This window comes from Cibotium barometz, chromosome 4 (assembly GCF_041138505.1).
Source record: "Cibotium barometz isolate CiBa-2024 chromosome 4, ASM4113850v1, whole genome shotgun sequence".
In the NCBI taxonomy this organism is placed as follows: domain Eukaryota; kingdom Viridiplantae; phylum Streptophyta; class Polypodiopsida; order Cyatheales; family Cibotiaceae; genus Cibotium; species Cibotium barometz.
In genome coordinates, this window is record NC_141049.1 from 1,162,898 (window position 1) to 1,182,500 (window position 19,603).

Consider the following 19,603-nt stretch of genomic DNA (forward strand, 5'->3'; position numbering starts at 1 on the left):
AAACCGCCCAGGCTAGTCTCTCGTCCGGACATCCGCGGGCGAGGCCCTGAGTGTGGATCCCCGCCTCGCGCGGGAGGCCGACGCTGCTTCCGCCGCCGGCACCCCGGAGGGGAGATATTCTCACAATAGACTATGGAGTTAGAGAAGCCCACCATCACCATTGATATGCTTGAGGAAGAGCATTGGATTGAAAAAGACCAACCCATTGAAATAGGCCAACCTGCCATAAAGAAAAGGTGAAATTTGCTGAATAAGAGAGTCTTACAATTCTGTTCTTATAACTGTAAGACAATCACTTTATTGTACTTTTTAGTCTCATTTAGTTGTTCTCTTTGATGAGACACCAACTTCAGATGTACTCTCAGTTTTGGTCTCATAGGCCATTATGACCTCTTAGAGACGTCTTGGTCCGCGCCCTTTCGCCACACACCCTTGCTCACCCACCCTTGCTCAGGCCCCCAAGGCAGCAACATAATGGGGACTTGAATTTCATCCTTTTCTTCTCTTTCTCTCCCACATATTTACCTGCTCCTTTCAAACATTCCCTCCCTCTACAATGGGAGGGTCTGTAGATGACAAAATCAGCCAGCTTGATCATATCCTTAGGGATCTTATCAAGGACCAGAAGAAGACATTGGACAGCACCATCACCGCCATCAAGAAGGACTTATTGACGCGCATGGGGAAGCTGGAGGCCGAAGCGGAAATATGGAAGGAAGAGAAGCTTACCATGCAAGAGGAGTGGGAGAAGGAAAAGCTCGCCATGCAGGAGGAAATCAACCTTTTGAAGGGCGAAGTGGCACCCTTACCCGATCGTCCACGGGACGAAGGAGAGACTCTTGAGGTGGACAAAGAGGCGATCAAAGAAGAGATCACCAAAACCCTCACCCACACAATCGAGGGGAAAATGGAGGCGGCCCGCAAAGGATGGGTAGAAGTGATGAAGAAGAACATCAAAAAGGAGGTGCAAGAAGATGTACAAGTGATGAAGAAGAACATCAAGAAGGAGGTACAAGAAGATGTACACATGATGCAGTCTACTCTTGATGAAGAGAAGATGCGACGGATCCGGCGCCTCAACATCCAAGTCACAGGGATACTAGAGAGCACTACCTCCACGCCCGAGATTGACGGGCGGAACCTATGTACCAAGCTAGGACTAAAGGAGGATGAGCCGCTCCCATTCACTAGAGTATGGAGGACAACCCCAAAGGACTCCACCAAAGGCAAGGCCTTAGTGCTACAGTTCCCGGACGAGGAGAGTAGGATGAGCTTTATGAGAAGACGGGCTATCTTGAGGAGCTTGCCAGGAGACCCCATCTACTTTGATGATGACCTCACATGGATGCAACTAGAGCACAGAAGATTATGCATGCCGAAGATCAAGGCGGCACGCAGAGAAGGGAAGAAGGCACATTATAGGGATGGTCACATCTACATTGATGGGAAGAGGGTCGAATAGCGCCATCTAGCCTATGAGACACAGAGGAAACAACATGAAGACAAAGAGATACACATAGCAATCTAGAACTGTAATGGAGTTCTATGGACACATCCAGGGAAACTTGAGGAGGTGATGGAGGGTCGGGATATCATCTTGATGACAGAGACACATGAGAGCCCGAAGAGGGGCTTACCACGGGTTGAGGGTTATCAGTGGGAGTCAACTCACCGATAGGGGATGAGACAGGCCACCTCCCGAGGTTCAGGAGGTATTGCAGTGCTTTTCAGGCATGGGTTACATGAGCATGTTCGAGTCGTAGCACGAGACTCGGAGGCGAGATACATGTGGATTAGCTTACGCCTCTCGGAGACCAGATGGATTTATATCGCCCTTTGCTACTTTCCTCCGAAGGGGTCGCGGTTTGCCACCACCGAGGAGCCGGGTGGAGGAGAGGCTAGTGAGTCTCCATACTCTGTCTTATCTGAGGAGATCTTACACTATTCGACACTGGGAGAAGTCTTCTTGATGGGGGACTTCAATGCACGGACACAGAGCAGACAGTGCGAGATCTATGACTTTGAGGATCCCTTGAGACTAGAGCCGCTAGCTACAGAGGATACAGGGACCACTCGGATCTCCGCTGATGGAGGAGCTGACAGCACTGGATATGGGCAACATTTGCTGGAGCTTGGGGCCCGACACCATCTCGTTATTTATAACGGGATGACTCAGTGGCCAGATTCAGGTGGGTTGACTTGCTTTCCAGTGGGAGTCGGCAGTAGTACAGTGGATTATGTGATGGGATCCCGGGAGGCAGCAGATATGGTGTCTCACTTCACCGTACCACCATGCCCCATTGGGGCGGATCATACATACCTATCCCTCACTTTCAGGAGCTTATTGGAGACCCACCCACCCATCATACAGCCACCACGCACTATTTTTCACTTCACTCAGGACCTAGCCGAGGTGTACGACTATCATGTTCATGATCAGCTATTTGCCTTAGATCCATCGGCACCCATGGCCATGCTCACCTCCCAACTCTCACATGTACTCCAACTCCGCAACCGCGAGGAGTTTCCCAGACAGGACGGCCACCTACATCTGGGAGCATGCCCCAGAACCGATGGTATGATGATGAGTGCAGAAACCTTTACTGCAGTCTCCGAGTGCAGAGGGCTCGCGGGGAGATCACCCAGAGGCAGGCAGGCAGGAGGATGCATACTCTCACCCGCCGTAAGCGGCGAGCTTATGAGGAGGCTCAGTGCTGGGACACACATCACATGCTCATGAGCAAAGATGCTGCTGCTGCTTGGAGGAGACTCAGAGAGCCCCGTCCTCCCACACTTATTGCCGATCCTCAGACCTGGCAGACATATGCAGAGAGACTTTATGATGTGCCTGCACAGCCCCCTATACAACAGCCCACAGAGCCATGCTCCACAGTCTCCACCTTCTTCACCCCACCTATGGTTAGGAGGGCCATATGCCAACTCCAACATGGACGGGCGACAGATCATACAAGATTACAGGGAGAGCATCTCATCTATGCTATTGATACATTGGCACCATTTCTTGCTCATCTCTTCAACAGAGCTCTGTCAGAGGGGTTTCCGGTTGAGTGGACGATGCACACTATTGTGCCAATCCATAAAGCGGGAGATGTACTAGACCCCAAGAACTACAGGACCATCATGATTGGCCATATATTGGCCAAACTATACGGGGAAGTTTTGGAGGCAAAGCTGAGCACTCATGCAAAGGTTGGGGGATTGAGAGCAACAGGCCAGGCAGGCTTCCGTCGAGCCTTCTCGACCATCGACCACATTTTTACATTGAGGTGCCTGATTGATCAGGCCAAGGCACGGAGGCAACGGCTCTATTGTTGCTTTGTGGATTTCCGCAAGGCATTTGATACTGTGCCCAGAGAGCCCCTCTTTCAGTGACTACAGACACTAGGCATACCTTCAGACATGATGTGGGGCATATACAGGCTATATGAGCAGGTCTTTGGGAGATAGAGTCCGATGCCCAGGAGGCTTGTCCGACACAGTTGCTAGCACCATTGGTGTGAAGCAGGGGTGCCCGCTCTCCCCCACGCTCTTTGGGCTATATATTGATGAGGTGGTCGATTACATCACACAGGGAGGAGGCTCTGGGGTTGAGCTATCAGGTATTACTGTCCATGTTATGCTTTATGCTGATGACATCGTCTTGGTATCCGACACGCAGGTTGGGCTTCAAAGACACCTTGTGGCTCTTGATGACTTCTGCGCACAGCAGGGGCTCACAGTGAACCTTGGGAAAACCAAGGTTATGATCTTCCACACTTCACCCGCAGTCAGGAGCCACACTACTCTCACATTAGCAGGAGGGCGGGTCGAGGTGGTGAGCTCTTATGTTTACCTTGGCATCACATTTACTAGCTCAACTGGACGCTTCTCCATGGCTCAGGCAGTCCGAGACAGAGTGACCCGGGGGCATGCAGCTCTTGCTGGCCTTGAGCGTCAGTGTCATCAAGCACATTTTCAGGAACCCCGCACGAAGGGGTGGCTCTTTGATACATTAGTGACACCAGCCTTGATGTATGCAGCAACGGTTTGGGCACCAGGGCTTGCAGCCTCCACGTGGGTATAGCTGGAGAGACCACAGATCTTGATGCTCTCGAGGATGATACGCAGCAAACCATCCGTCCCGCACGACATTGTTCGAGCTGAGTTTGCTGCACCACCTATGGCAGTGGAGGCATTGTTCCAGACGATCTCCTTTATATACAAGATGAGGGAGATGCCCACGGAGAGATTATCCCGCCGAGCTTTTGAGGCATCCAGACAGCTGGCCGAGGCTCGACACACTGGATCTTGGTATGCACAGATGCTACAGTGGTTCTCAAATCATGGGATAGACATTGAGCGGTTGCCACCTTTTCAATATGATCAGTCTGCTCCACGGGGTTACCTCTCTCTCAATGAGAGGAACAGAGTGATGAGAGGAACAACCAACGGGAAAAATAGCGCTCGCTGAAGCTCACGCCCCCCCCCTGCTCGCGCTGTCTGCACGCTTCTCCCCTCTCTCCCGCCATCGCATCTGCTCCCCCCCCTCGCCTGCTCTCGCATCTGCCCCCTTCTCCCCCGCCTGGCTGCCCTGCGCGACCCTACGCTGCAACGCCCGCCGCCCCCCAACTCCTGCTCCTCTCCTTCACGCCCTCCCATCTTCCTTCAACGCCCCGCCCCCCCTTTCACTGCCGTCACCTTATCTCCCCCCCGCCCCCTGTTTCGTGCTGTTTCCGCCTCCCCCTAGGGGCTTTTTTGTCTTCGCCGCCTTGCCTCCCCCCCCCCTTTTTTTTCTGATTTTTTCGCCCCCTGGGGTCTCCTTCTTTTTGCATGCCGCCTTCCCCCACCGTCCTTTGTGTGCAACTCGGCTCTTGCAGGACTTTCCGCTTTCGCTCCGCCTTCGACTTAGCTTCAGACACTGATGGAGGCTCCTCCCGCCCCACCTCAGAGAGACTCTCCCGCAGCCCCCTCGCCCGCCGCTGAGGATACCCCCATCGGGCTTTCTCTTTCGCCAGAAGAGGAAGCGAGCCTCGCTGCAGAGGTGGAACGCCTTCAGGCACATTCCACCATCTGCCGTATAGTCGGCACTCGCCCCAGCAGAGGGGAGATCCAGGATCTTCTCCAAGCCCGCCTTCTTGCAGATGTGGGCAAGATCTTGGATGTTCAGCTACTGGGCCGTGGTCACTACCAGATCGAGTTCGACACAGCCCAGAGCGCGGCCAAGGTCCTAGCCATGAGTCCCCTAGACATCAAGGGTGCTCGGGCATTCTTCAGACCTTGGCAGCATGGCTTTGACCCAGCCGCAGCCGAGCAGGGAGAGCGCCTTTTCCATGTTACAGTTTCCTTCCCTGGACTCCGCCGCGAGTACCTGCCGCTCCTTTCTAGGCTAGGAGCATTGGTGGGTTCGGTGCTAGAGACTGGCCCCACAGCAGCTTCAGTGGTGGCCAGAGTAATCGGGCTACCGTCGGTCAGAGTGTTGGTCCCTGACATCTCCTCCCTTCCGAAGGTCATTCAGCTACCTAGGATAGGGGGGGGATGGATTGATCAGAGAGTGGAGTTCTCGGGGCTCCCGAACCAGTGCTTTATTTGCAGGCAGGTCGGCCACCTGGCCAAGGCCTGTCCTCGCAGGAGACCCCGACCCTCACCGCAGCAGCAGGCCCCTGATGGCACGCCCATAGATGCGGCTCGGCAGGCAGCCTCCGGGACACCTACTCAGGCCACCGAGACCTCGGAGTGGCAGCCTGGACAGGGGCGCCGTCAAGGGAGACAGCCACAACAGCACGCCCAGAGACCGATGCAGCAGCAGCCACAGTCTCAGCATCACTGGGTTCCCGTGAGAAACAGCTTTGCTCCCCTCCAGGAGGAGACCCCTGCGACGACTGAGGACCAGGAGATGCCAGCACCCCCTCCTTCACCCCCCCCACCCCCGTTCCCCCCTACCGCTTCGCTTCCACCTTCGCCGCCTCCCGCCCCCGCTCCGGTTTCGGCAGCGGCTCCTTCTCCACCCCCATCGCCCCCCCCCCCGCCCGCCCGCTCAGCTCCCCGAGAGGCCTTGGCAGTCCCCTAGCGTTCACCTGCAATCCGGAGGGCTCTGAGCGCCGACCTTGATCGAGCCCCGCAGAGGAGACTTACCATGTAATTCGGGCTTCACGGATATCATCTATCCGCAGTCGGCTGAGTCGCCTCGGCACTAGACAGCGCTCGGAGGCTTTTGATTACTCCTTCACACGACTTATTGGAGCAAAGGGCCCCCATGAGCCAGCACCCATCCGAGTTCATGTAGTGATACCACCAGCCCACGGGGAGGAGGCACTTGAGTCAGCGGTGGCCTTCTCGTTCCCTCTCTGTGGCCCATGCGACCGGGAGTGGACTCTGGAGCTCGCTCTTAGCACTTTGAAGACTCAGGCAGTTGAGTTTTCCCACCATGTGAGCGATCTGGAGGTGACAGATGTGATAGGCCGACTATGGGAGTTGGCTCATTTTTTCGTGGATCCCGGGAGTGTGGATGCCTCAGGGATTCGTCATTTGGTTGTTCGCATAGTGGCAGACTTAGCACGCGACCCTGGATATGTATGCATACACGAGGTTGCTTTGTCTGAGCGAAAGGCAGTCGCCATGGGGGACAGCCACTGGCGCCTGATCCGTGATTCTTGCAACACACCGGGTGGGCAAATTCGTAGCCGCTCGGATGGGGACTATTCTCCATCCAAGCCGCTTGCGAAGGCCCGCCGTATGGCTGAGACGGCATCCACCTCAACAAGTCATCCATGAGGATCATCTCATGGAATGTACAAGGCCTTGGCAGAGCACATTATATACGCTATCATGGTTGCTTGAGGCAAGAGCTGTAGAGATGCCTGGTTGGTGGCAGTATTGATATTTGATGATGCAGGACCACCACTTGGGTGAGAGCAGGATCCGGAGGTATGGTTCGGTGATGCCTGGTAGATGGAACACCTTTTGGTCTGCAGGGTTTGGCCCTTTGGGTGGACAGGGAGGAGTATGCATGGTCATTGCAGATGTATGGCGGCAGGCCATTGTGGATCGAGGGATCATTGTGCCTGGTAGAGCACAGTACGTCATTCTGAGGATGCATGATGAGCTCTTGGGCGTGCTCAACGTCTACGCGCCCAACCATGCTAGTGCCAGAGCAGAGTTCTGGACCCAGGTTACGGATGCATTGCCAGAGACCGCACATTGGTGTGTCCGGGGAGACTTCAACATGCTTGAGGACCCGGCCGATAGGGTGGGAGGCAGTCATGTTACAGTGCACGGCACGGAGCTTGCAGCTTGGGAGCGATTTTGCATGTCACTGAGGATCACTGATGCATGGCAGCATGGGGCCTTCTCTCGCTCTCAAGACAGTCTTAGTTTCTCTCGGTCGGATCGCCGGCAGGGAGGGACTAATCTATCACGGATTGATCGCTTTTATGTGGGCGACTGGTTAGGGGAGCGAGGGGGCTCCGTTGGCATTCTCGCTGGCACCTCATTTTCAAACCATGCGCCAGTTATTTTGACATTTGAGGAGCGGACACGGGAGCCCAGCCTGCAGTTGAGGATCCCAGAGAGGGTACTTACAGATCCTAGTCTCGCTGAGGACATTGAGAGGATCTGGCATGATAGTCAGTGCTCTGACCAGGATGCAACAGGCCAGTGTGCCCAGGGACTCATCGAGCTTAGCTCTTTTCTGCACTTTGCAGCTTTGACACGGTTGAGAGAGACTCGCGAGCGGGAGCATCGGCTGAGACGCAGCCTTGCTTCGCTTCAGCGCCTTCAGGAGCAGCAGCCTGCATGTGAGTGGGTAGCGTCCCAGCTGAGCCAGGCACGCCAGGAGGTTAGAGAGGCAGAGGAGCAAAGACATGAGTTTTATTATCGTCGCCAGGCCTCTCAGTGGACGCAGCTTGGTGATAGAGTGACTGGGGAGTTTTTTGAGATCACTGGACCCCGCCATGCTTGAGCAGGAGTCCGTCAGCTTGGGAGGCCGCACGGATCGGTAGCTACTGAGCCCGGGGAGATCAGAGACATTGCCACTGGGTTCTATACAGACCTGCTTTCAGCGGAGCCAGCCACTGAGGCTCGGGATGCTTGCAAACAAACTGTGTGGGCCCATGTGCAAGGGAGGGTCACAGATCGTATGCGTACAGTTCTGGGTGAGCCTCTCTCAGAGGTTGAGCTTGCTGAGGCCTTGAGGGTCCTGCCGCGCCATAGTTGCCCAGGGGAGGACGAATTGACGCCTGCCTTTTTTATGCGCTATTGGGACCTTTTGGGACCAAGCCTCCGTAGGGGCTTTCAGTATGTTTTGGACATTGGGGTGATGCCACAGAGCTTTTCAGAGGGCTTGATCTTTTTATCCCCAAAGGGGAGGGAGTATCAGATGATATTCGACATTGGAGACTTATTACGATCCTCAATACTGTCTACAAGGTCTTAGCAAAGGCCTTGAGTTTGAGGATCCAGCCCTGCCTGGGGGAGTTGATTCATGCTACCCAGACAGGATTCGTCAAGGAGTGTAGTATCCTTGACAACATTTTCACCTTCTGGGAGGCGACGGCCCGAGCTAGATTTCTTGGTGAGGACTTGGTCGTGATGCTTCTCGATTTTGAGAAGTCATACGATAGAGTTGATTGGGGTTTCCTAGAGGGCACTATGCTTCGCCTGGGCTTTGAGCCAGGTTGGATTAGAGGGGTGGCGGCTCTGTATTCCACAGCTCGTAGCCAGGTGTTGATTGCAAGAGGACGAGGGCCGAGTTTTGAGCTGACCAGATCAGTCCGTCAGGGGTGTCCTCTCGCCCCGTTTCTATTTCTCTTCTTTGCTGAGGCTATGAGCATGTATTTGACGGCAGAGGAGGTTGGTTTGAGAGGACTCCAGCTCCTAGTCCGGGGGGGAGGACATGCTCGATGCTGAGTTTGCTGACGACACGAACTTATTTTTGCATGGCCAGGAGGCCAATCTTCTTCGGGCAGAGCAGTCACTCCAGGTTTTTAGTGTAGCTTCGGGAGCATTGATCAATTGGCGCAAGACAGTGGCCTTTTGGATCAGTAGCGCTCCCACTCCGGCATGGAGCCCAAACCCCGGTTTTAGATGGATTCCTCCTGGCACAGCAGAGCGATATTTGGGATGCCAGATTGGACTAGATTTGTCACCTGACCAGCAGATTGCCCCGCTTCTTCTGAGCATTCGGAAGAAACTTTTGTATTGGAGTACAGCTCGGCTATCCTTGGCTGGGAGGGTGGTGGTGGCAAATCAGGTGCTTTTAGCGACCATGTGGTACATTATGTCTTGCTGGATCTTCTCGAGCTCTTGCATCAACCAGGTGCAAAGGCTGATCAGGAACTTTCTTTGGTCCGGGCGGGACGGTCAGTCAGCTCGGGCAAAGGTTGCTTGGGCAGTTATTACACTCCCGTTGGCCCAAGGAGGCTTGGGCATTATAGATCCAGTCGATCAGAGCAGAGCCTTATTGGGGAAGCTTATTGTTCGGGGGCTGCTTCCAGGCGCTGAGCCTTGGAAAGAACTTCTTTTGCAGCGGCTGCAGGCTCGGGCTCCCCCAGTAGGGGGCACTTGGGCACCAGAGATTCGATGGATCTTCATAGAGATGAGGAGGGCAGGCCTCAGTAGAGGTTGGGAGGACAGATTTGCTTTGAGCATCCTGAGAGCTTGGGAGCTGCTGAGACCGGGGCTCTCTCAGAGACCTCCTTCTTGTGTTGAGGAGCGGGCCAGACAACCGCTCATCTGGAGCCCAGCGGTTCGCACAGAGCAGGGTCATATGCTAGGTTCTCGGCCTCGTCTAGCCTGGGAACCTTTGCCGGCAGGCCCAGCACGTAGCTTTGGAGACTGGCAGGCCTTTTGCAATCTCCCAGAGGAGATCCAGATGGAGAGGCTGAGTCACTTCAGAGGGGGGTTGATTATGAGGGATGACATTCAGGAGGCACTCACAGAGGAGTGGTACACGCCTCTCGAGCTTGTGGCCCCGCGATGGATGGGAGCCTTTACACAGTTGGAGATCCTGATTGCTGTCAGAGCTTGCACTGAGGATGGCAGATGCCTCTACTATGAGATTCAAGATGAGGGCAGACTTCAAAGAGTGGAGGTGGAGTCACCTTTGGTTGCAGAGTGCACCTTTAAGAGGATTCGGGTAGTGGCTGCCGCTTCTCGGAAGTGGCATATTGACCCAGACCCTGCAGATGTGCTCCCGGATTGGCGCATATGGGCATATGCAGCACGCCCCTTGGCCCGACTACAGTGGGACCCTGGGGAGTACGAGTGGCATGATCCTTATGCATCCCTTGAGGCCATAGAGATCACCTTTTTCCAGTATACTGTTCGGCTAGGGCGGCATATTTTGACGGCGAGGAGGATGGTCTCTCCAACTGCAGCGGGGCACTGGCGGCTACAGGGACTCTCATAGGAGTTCCTGGAGAATTTTTGGGCCCGGCTCTGGGCTAGTCGACAGGCCCGCAGGATCTCGACTTTCCAGTGGGGGCTGGTCGCCCACAGGGGCTCAACAGCTAGCACCTGGCTTGTCTACAGCGGTCTTCCAGCAGCCTGCGTCCGATGCGGCCACCCTATGGAGACACAGAGACATTGCCTATGGGATTGCCCTCAGGCGCAGCAGATTTGGCTGCGGATGCTGCGTATTCTGGCCCCCCTCTCTCCAGAGGGTATGTATACGTGGGGTGCCGCTGCTTGGTCGACTTCGTCGGGGCCTGCTATGGGCTATGAGACGAAGCAGGACAGTCAGGCCATCAGATTCATTAGGGGCCAGCCTCGCCTTGTTCCTTCACCGGATTTTTCGTCCGCCAGTTGGACACAGGAGAGGGATCTACGATGGGAGCTCCTCAGCAGCCTCACCATCTGGTTCACCTGGAGGGCCCGGTGTTTCAGGGCCTTTGAGGGAAGACTGGAGCCACCAGCAGAGACTGTACGGGGGATTTGGCAGGAGTTGATCCACACCCTGCGAGGACAGTATGACCGCATCCGAGGCGACTCGGATGAGGCGATCTTGCGGCGCCAAGCCTTTCACACCACCTGGCGCAACGGCCCCTTCTATACCCTACACGCGGGGTCCCCCCATTGGCATTACAGGCCACCTGTTTGGCTTCCCCCCCTCCTATTGTATGATTTAGCCCCTCAATTCTTTGTAGTGATGCTTGTACTTTTCAGCACCTAGGGAGAGTCTCCCGGGCTACCTTGCTTTGTTCACTGCTCTGTTTTTCTTGTGAGCAGGAGAGGATCTTTTGTAGCCCTACGGGCGTTTTTATATAACTAATGGACGGATCTTTTCTCCACACACACACACACACACAAAAAAAAAAAACAGAGTGATGAGACAGGACATATGGCAGCACTACATACAGGAGACATGGACAGCACCAGAGAGCCCACTACCACCGAAGATGCTGTATTACATAGACCACTTTATGAGCATCTCAGGAGATGGGTTTATACATCGACCGCGGTACATGGATGTATACATGCCACACAGCTCTCGCGTTGCTATTGGACAGCTACGAGTCTCATCACATCAGCTAGAGATAGAGGCTGGGAGAGCGGCACGGGTTCCCAGAGCTGAGCGGATATGTAGATTGTGCCGCGAGGAGGTGGAGACTGAGGATCACTTTGTATGTAGATGTAGAGCCCACCAGGGGGTCAGAGATAGATATGCAGGATTGTTTGAGGAGCACTCTTCACTACAGCAGTTGATGGAGGCCTCGGACCAGCGACAGCTTGGCAGACTACTACTAGAGCTTCATAGTTCTCGAGAGAGACTCCTCCAAACACCCGCTCCCACTAGGGGTGGGAGACAGTCCTAGCTCACAGATTTCTTCCAGAGAGCTATGCCAGTGCCAACTGATGTACCACGTGGGGTGACCGCACAGAGAGCAGAGGAATTGAGAGCCAGGAGGAGACCTAGACAGACGGGACATAGAGCACCCCGACTCCGTCACCGAGAGATAGCAGCCATCCGAATGAGACACCAGATGGAGACATAGGAGAGGCTAGCTCGCTTTCATTCAGACTCAGGGTACATGTTCATGCCATTCACAACCTCAGCATCGGCGATGTATGATATCTTATATCCCTCTTATGGCACTGGATGGAGTTAGACATAGATCTGCATAGCATGCTTGTACTACCCCTTCAGCATATAGAGATGCATCTTGCCTTAGCACTCCATCCACATCCCCACCCCCCTTATATTGTTTGTATATGGGCTCCACCGATCCATGATGATTCACAGTTGTATCCAGACACATGCACACTTTTTCTTTTGTTTCTTTTCTTCCGATGACCGGAAGAACACAGTTGTATTATTTTTTTGTCTCATAGGCCGACTTTGGCCTCTCGTAGATGTTAATATCTCTCTCTCTCTCTCTCTCTCTCTCTCTCTCTCTCTATACACACACACACACACACACACACACACACACACACACACACATGTTTGTATGTATAGGAAGATGATCACCTTAACAAGAGAAAACAATTCTACATATTTGAATGCTAAACTTAAATAAATGCTGCAAGGATTCTTAAGAGAACTTAAGAACTTTGACTTTGCTTGAGCATCAATGATGCCAAAAAAAAAAATTAACTTGCATTATGCCCACCTTATCATCTGCCTACTTCTGTTCTACTGACCTTCAGCCCCGCAGGAGAGAGAACATTCAAATCTTTGATTGGGCGATATTCAATGCCGTAAACTCGCTGGACTCCATCTGTCATGGACAGTTTCAGGCACCTTTTTGCGCTTGCAGGTCGTTCCTTGTAACGATCACGAATAGCTGAACCAACGTCCAAAATTTCATCCACCTATACATTGTGACAGCTTCAAAACATTTTTAAATGTGCAATTCATAGGTGTTTGAAACTGTATCAACATGTAACATGAACGTAAAAATTTCACAGCAAAGTAAGAAGTAATGACTTCTGCCCGATTTGCATTAACCAAAACATAAAATAGTGATAAAAATTTTACAATACAATACAACTCAGAAAAGATAAATCCCGCTGCAATGCATCCCCCAATGAGGCTATATGCCTATAAGGAGAGAAACATTATACTCAAGATAAAATATGCATGCATGCTACGCTTTCAGGTGCAAGATAGGCTTGCAGGATACAAGCCGGCCACTAAATGCAAGGCAAGCTTGCATCTCTGACGAGCAAGAGATCACAATGCCTCATGAGATAGAAGATGTGTGTTAATGAAGAGTGGTCCATTTTGTCAGTATAGATGCCTTTTTGATATGGTTGGAAATGAGGAGTTATTGGACATAGAGATTGCTTGGAATTCTATTGCTTGTGAGATAATTTGTGGGAATTACAATATAGGATTGGCCCCCAAGAAAGGGAGCCCCAGATAAATGCATGGCACGCCGGTGTAATTTTCTGAACTCTAAAATATTAAGTCTTGTAAGTTTTGCAAGCCCTCGTAATTTCTCATTTATTGAAACTAAAGGCAAAATAAATTAAAGATTTGTTTTATCAAGAACTGCTTTGTAACTTGTTTGTGTTGTATGTCATTATATAAAGGCACCCAATGTTGTTCAAAGCCACTCAAATAGTGTGAGTGAGCTCCCTCTCCTCGTATGCATGCATTAAAAACATGTGGAGGAAAGAAGCGATCAGCACAAGTGCCAGCACTAGGGCAGATGTGGGCATCAGGCAACACATCTACATGCACACCTGAAGAGAGCATGTATCACGCATGCATGACAGCATCAGACCATGCCTCACAATGAGCTGCATTAATGTACCCGAGGGTGGGCAGAAGACAAATAAGTGCTCAAGGCTTGTGATAGATGGAAGCTCCATTCATTAATCCGAAGAGTGACGATGGTACTGACCTCACAGTGTATACCTGGTTATTGTGTCCTGCACATGAAGCAGGGAGACACAGAGAGTCCGTACTGTGAGTCTCCTCTTGGAATGATGTCAGATGATCTGCGTGTTGGGTTTGCAATTGGACACCAGGCATTTGTAGAAGCATGTAGGATTGCATGTAGGACGGGGTTCAGCCCATAGGGCCACCCCAGAGACCAGGATAAATTCCACTATTTGCTCAAAGGACCGTGAAGGTTTGGAACAAGATTATTAGATTGGGAACTGTGTTCAAAGATTTGATGGAGGACTGAGACTGTCTCAAACGGAACTTGCGATGGTTTACCCTATTTTGCAATGCATGTGTAATGCATGGTTGCTTGATCAAGTTTGATAATTATTTAACGCCTGTAAAATACTTAGTGGAACTTATGAAGGTACCTTATAAGTTGATATAATGCAAGGCAGATGTCATTCGAGTGGTGACGGACATCTGAGACCTTAACCCATCTCAATGGGACATGGGTGTGCTCCTAGCATGTCTAGTGTGAGGATAGAGGCGGCTCCACTGTGTACTATGCCAGGCAGGTCTGGTCGTCTCAATCACAAGACTCTAGTGCAAACTTAACCTAGAGTACTCATGCCTTGGGAAGGATATGGCCATCGAAAGCGGCTCCGGTCAATCTGGGATGCGAGACTTATCAGCTCCTCACCAAACGATAGTATAACTTGGAGTGCTTAAGCTCAATGGTACATATCTTCCTAGTTTGAGGAGTAGAGATGTGGTGCAGGAGATATTTCTGGACTCATGTGATATTACTTTTATTTATTAGTTGGATGATATTCTAGAGTTTACAGTATGATTTTTAATATGTATACTTTTAGTATAAAGTTTTAAGTTTAAATGTCAAAAGAAATGTTTGTCGTGCAGTGTGTGTATGAACTATCTTTTCATTGCTTCAGTTGGGTGTATAAGTAATGAATTAGGAATATCACATGCCGGCTCTATAGGCCTAGTGGTAGGGTGGCAGGCTAGACCTAGGGGATCAGATGGAGTCTAGGCTATGCCTATGGATCTAGTTGAAGTAGAAATTGGATACACCACTGGGAAGCGGGTGGCAGGGTGGACCCGACTAGGAAATCAGACTCTAAGAAACAATCGAGTCAGTCTAGAGAGGAGGAGAGGTTGTCTGCTTCACGATCATACATCTAGTTCCATGTTCCCTCATGAAACATCTGCAAACTTAGAGATGCCCATAACTGTAGGTCCCTCTGTGTTCCTTTCCAGCAGGAAGAAAACAATCTGCTCCATGAGCATGCAGCCATGCGAGCTTGCATCACTCCCATGCCAAAAACACATTCAAGTGACCTGTACTTGCAGCCAACCAAAACATCCCATAAACAATCTCAAAACAATCTTGGCTCTGCGCCTCCTTCAGCCCGCTCCTTCCAAGAGAGAGAGAAAGATAGAGAGAGACCTGCTCAGCCTGCGCCTCTTTCCTGCAATGGCCTACAGTCCTGGCCGCCTTCTATGGGAGATAAAACAATCCTGCGCCTCCTGTGTTCAGCCCAGCACCTCCCCTCCTGAAACGGCCTCCATTCCTGGCCGCCTTCTATGGGAGAGAGAGAGGGAGATAAAGAAAAGTCATGCGCCTACAGTCCAGCCCTTGCCTGCTGCTGTCCAGCTGGACACAACGCTCCCTGCTCCCCCCTGTTTTTCTGCAGCCAGCCGCCTGTAAACTCCCTGACCAGCCTTCCAAAGGCATGTGGAGGCCCCCAGCGTACAGCCGACTCTGACCAGAGAAAGAAAGCCCCATGTGTTGTTCAGAAGGAGGCATGTCTTTTCATGCTGCCAGCCCCTCCATAAGCATGTGTGCCCCCTCAGCATAGTTACAACTTACCACGGAACGTCGTTCCGCCTTCCTGGAACGTCGAAACGCCGTTCCGGGCGAAGGCACGTTCCCAGAACGTCCCGAAACGTTCCGAAAAAAATAAATAAATAAATAAAGTTTTGCTTGCAGAAATGTATGTTCATGTCTTGGGGAAGCAAATATTATGAAGCATATTTGGCTATCCGTATACAAAAAGTTACATTTTTTTGTGTCATATGCTGACATGTCATATGACGTGGCGTTCCGCGACATTCCCGATCCGCTCCCGTTCCCGTTCCCGCTCCCGTTCTAGTATCCGACGTTCCCGGAACGTTCCCGTTCCGCGGTAACTATGCCCCTCAGCCATAGTGGCAGGGGAACGCCGTTTCCACCCCTTGGGAACGGTGGAACGCGTTCCCCCAAGGCTAAGATGCCTAAACCGGGTGGAACGTGCATGGGGGAACGATTTGGCATGGGAACGGCGAAGGGAACGTGGGGGAATGGTTACATGGAACGTCTGGCTGCCGTTCCCCCTTTGGGGAACATTTTTTATGTTCGGCCAAGAAAAAAAAAGAGAAAAAGTGTACCTGCTGTCGCGCGCCGCCTGTGGATATCCTTGAAAGACATACCCTATTGTCGCATGCCCGCATACTTCCTAGGCCCGTGCGGCGTCCGTACTTGACAGCTCTGAGTCACGAGTGGGCTCCTCTCTCGAGTCTCTTTAGACTTCGACTCCTACTTTCCAAGGCAAGGCAACAAGGCTACTTCCTTTTCCCTCTCTCTTTCTCTCTCATTCCCCCTCGTTCCCGTTCCCCCCCTGTGGCCCGATCCCGTTCCCCTGATGGGGCTTTCGTTTCGTTCCCGTTCCCGTTCTGTTGCTTCTATGCCCTCAGCATGCAGTCCAGTCCTCCGTGTGCCAAGCAAAAGAGGGGGAGAGAGAGAACATGTGCTGTTGCTTCAGCCCGCTAGCCCTCCTTCACAAAAAGCACACGCGTGCCCTGCCCGCCAGGAAAAGCCACTTCCATGCTGCAACCCAACTTCCTCATAAAAAGGGTCTCCCCCAAAAATAGCGTAACCCCTCCAAGGGCCACCAAAGGTTTTAAAACCTTTTAAATTCAAATCTCTTTGTCCCCTTCACACTTGGGGGTGTCCACACATGGATTTTCTTTTTAACTCCAAATTGATGACATTCACACTGTCCACCATGTCCCCGTGCACACCTGCATACTGTCCAGAGAAAAACACAGGGTCGTGACACTCAAGCTCAAGGCTCAAGCTCTCAAGCTCTCTCTCGAGTCTCAACTTTCAAGGCTCAAGCTCTCTCTCTATCTCTCTCCCCCCTACCTCTCTCCCTCCCTCAAGTTCTCAACTTTCAAGCTCTCTCCTTACCGAGTCCCGCCCTCTAGGGCCTAGGCCTAGGCTCTAGAGTCTCTCTCTTCAACACATCTTATGCAGTCGCCTCACAATTTTCTTTCATATACAAAGATGCCCCAGTGGAGATTGTGCAAAAGTGTGTGTATCTAGGAGTCACTTTTACAAGCCCTTTGTTTTGCATGACCACAGCTGCCACTGACCGACTTGCGAGGGGGCATGCCTCCCTACCCGTTTGGAGAGACAGTGTTTCCAGGCACATTTCCAAGAACCCCGCACTAAGTGCTGGCTCTTTGATACTCTAGTACGACCAACGGCTATGTATGGTGCAGCCCTTTGGGGGCCAGGCCTAGCGAAGGATCACTGGAGGAGCATAGAGAGGCTACAGGTGATGATGTTGTAACGCATGATCAAGAGTAAGCCATCTGTACCACATGACATTCTACATGCAGAGTTTGGGGTGGCCCAACTGGTTACAGATGCCCTTTTTTAGACTCTCACTTATATTCAGCATGTATACACGCTTGACAGAGATCGCCTCCCACGACTAGCACTAGAGTCCTCTATGCAATTATACGGCAAGAGGGAGAGAGAGCGATTGAGACGAGCTAGATTGCCCTCCTCCTCAGCGACACGGCCACCACCATTACCGACACATGCATGGTACTCTGAGGTAGTCGAGTGGTTTCATGCACATGGCATACAGATGGACCGTCTCCCCCCGCTTCAGTATAGCCATGGGTGTCTCCGTTGGAGATTGGTAAGAAGTGTGAGTTCTACAGAGATCACTTCTTGAGACTCTCTGAGGATGGATTCTTTGAGATCCCGGGATACATACAGATACACATGTCACATGCCATGCGTATCACGATCGGCAAGCTCAGGGTATCCTCCCACCGCCTCAGAGTAGAGACTGGCAGAGCTAAGGATATCCAACATGAGGAGAGGACATGCACAGTATGCATCACAAGAGCAGTAGAGGATGAGGCCCATTATATGCTCAATTACCCGACTTATTATGAGATACGTGGGAGATTCCATTGCCTCTTCCAAGAGGGATTCGGACCACTCACACGGGTGATACAATTTAAAGATCAGCGGTTCTTGGGCATGTACTTGATGGAGCTCAGACGGCACAGGGATGTAGTGTTGAGGCAACATGCTGAGAGACAGCCCCGGCTCCGACAGGACACCTCACAGAGAGCCATCACAGATTTCTTTGTGGTACATACATCCACATCCGAATCTACTGCCCACAACAGTTCCTCTACTACGACATCAGAGCCCACCACCCGTACCCACGCTCCAACTCCACGGCCCAGAGGAGTTCTTCGTGAGAGAGCTCAATCCATTCTGCGAGCTCCCGGCCCAGAGCATCAAGATCCTCCACCACACAGAGACGGATTCGTGAGGTTCTCCGCCAACATGTCACGCTCCCATCACAGAGGCCTAACATTCACTCCACCATCAGATCGATTCTGACCGAGGTGGGTATCGACATTAGCTGATCACAGCATATCTCACTCTACACAGGATCATCCGTTAATCACATGTACTGTTAGATGTTTTCATTTTACCTAATCTTTCAGTTTTTCATGGCTCAATATATCCATCGTACCATTGTATTACTTTTGGTCTCATAGGCCCTTGGGGTCTTCTGTAGACGTTAATATAACTCTCTCTCTCTCTCTCTCTCTCTCTCTCTCTCTCTCTCTCGACTTTGGCAATGAGGTCCGGAGGAAAGGAAAAGCATGAGGCTTTTGCCTTATGTACCACCACTGGCGAGAAACCTACCAGTAATTCAGGGTCATGTAAATGGACGTGCAACTTTTGCAGGAAGGGTTACACAAGTAGCGCCACAAGGCTCCTTCCACATGTGTCCAAGCTTGGTGGGGAAGTTGCGCCGTGCAAGAAGACAGATGGGTATAGTGAAGTACTCGCTCATCCACAACCAAGGCAAAGGTGGACGTGAGGGAGCTTCCATGTCTGACACCTCCGCATCCGCGAGTCTTTCCCCCATCCCATCCGGCTCCAGCCCCATGTTTCACGAGCAAAGCAACTTGAAGCTTAAGAAGCCCTCTTCCACGCGGTTTGCCTAGATGTGGCTTCTCTTGGAGAGGCTATACAACATGCAACCAAAGCTCCAAATGACCGTGGTCTCTCCGGATTTCGTCGCATGGCAAAGAGAAGAGATGATGACTAGTGCGGATGAGACCCAAGCCGTTCAACGGCTATGCATGAGAGAATCCTTTTGGCACGAGGTGCATGCCATTGTCATTGCGGTGACTCCCTTGTATAGGTTTTTGCGCATGGCCGACATGGAGGGCTCCACATTAGGGCTATTCACCCACTTCATGCGAGAGGCTCTAGCCAAGATTCATGCGACCACCGTGCTTGATGAGGACCCCAACATTCCTATGGAGTGGATTAGGTAAACCCAGGTTCCATATTTTCAAATCTCGTTTTCATATCTCTTTCTCTTTCCTTAACCTTAAAATGGCCTTTTTGCATTCTAGGGATCCCATCGAGCCTCCACACAC

The 19,603-nt window shown here is 51.9% G+C and overlaps 1 protein-coding gene across 1 annotated transcript in view; it reads right to left on the reverse strand.

Annotated features, from left to right (window-relative positions):
• The window catches only part of RMI1 (recQ-mediated instability protein (DUF1767)), a 127,759-nt gene that overhangs the window by 74,445 nt on the left and 33,711 nt on the right, over positions 1–19,603 (reverse strand). Inside the window, exon 2 of the mRNA XM_086784381.1 lies at positions 12,640–12,810. Coding sequence (XP_086640507.1) covers positions 12,640–12,810 — 171 coding nt within the window. The remainder of the gene's footprint in view (positions 1–12,639; positions 12,811–19,603) is intronic.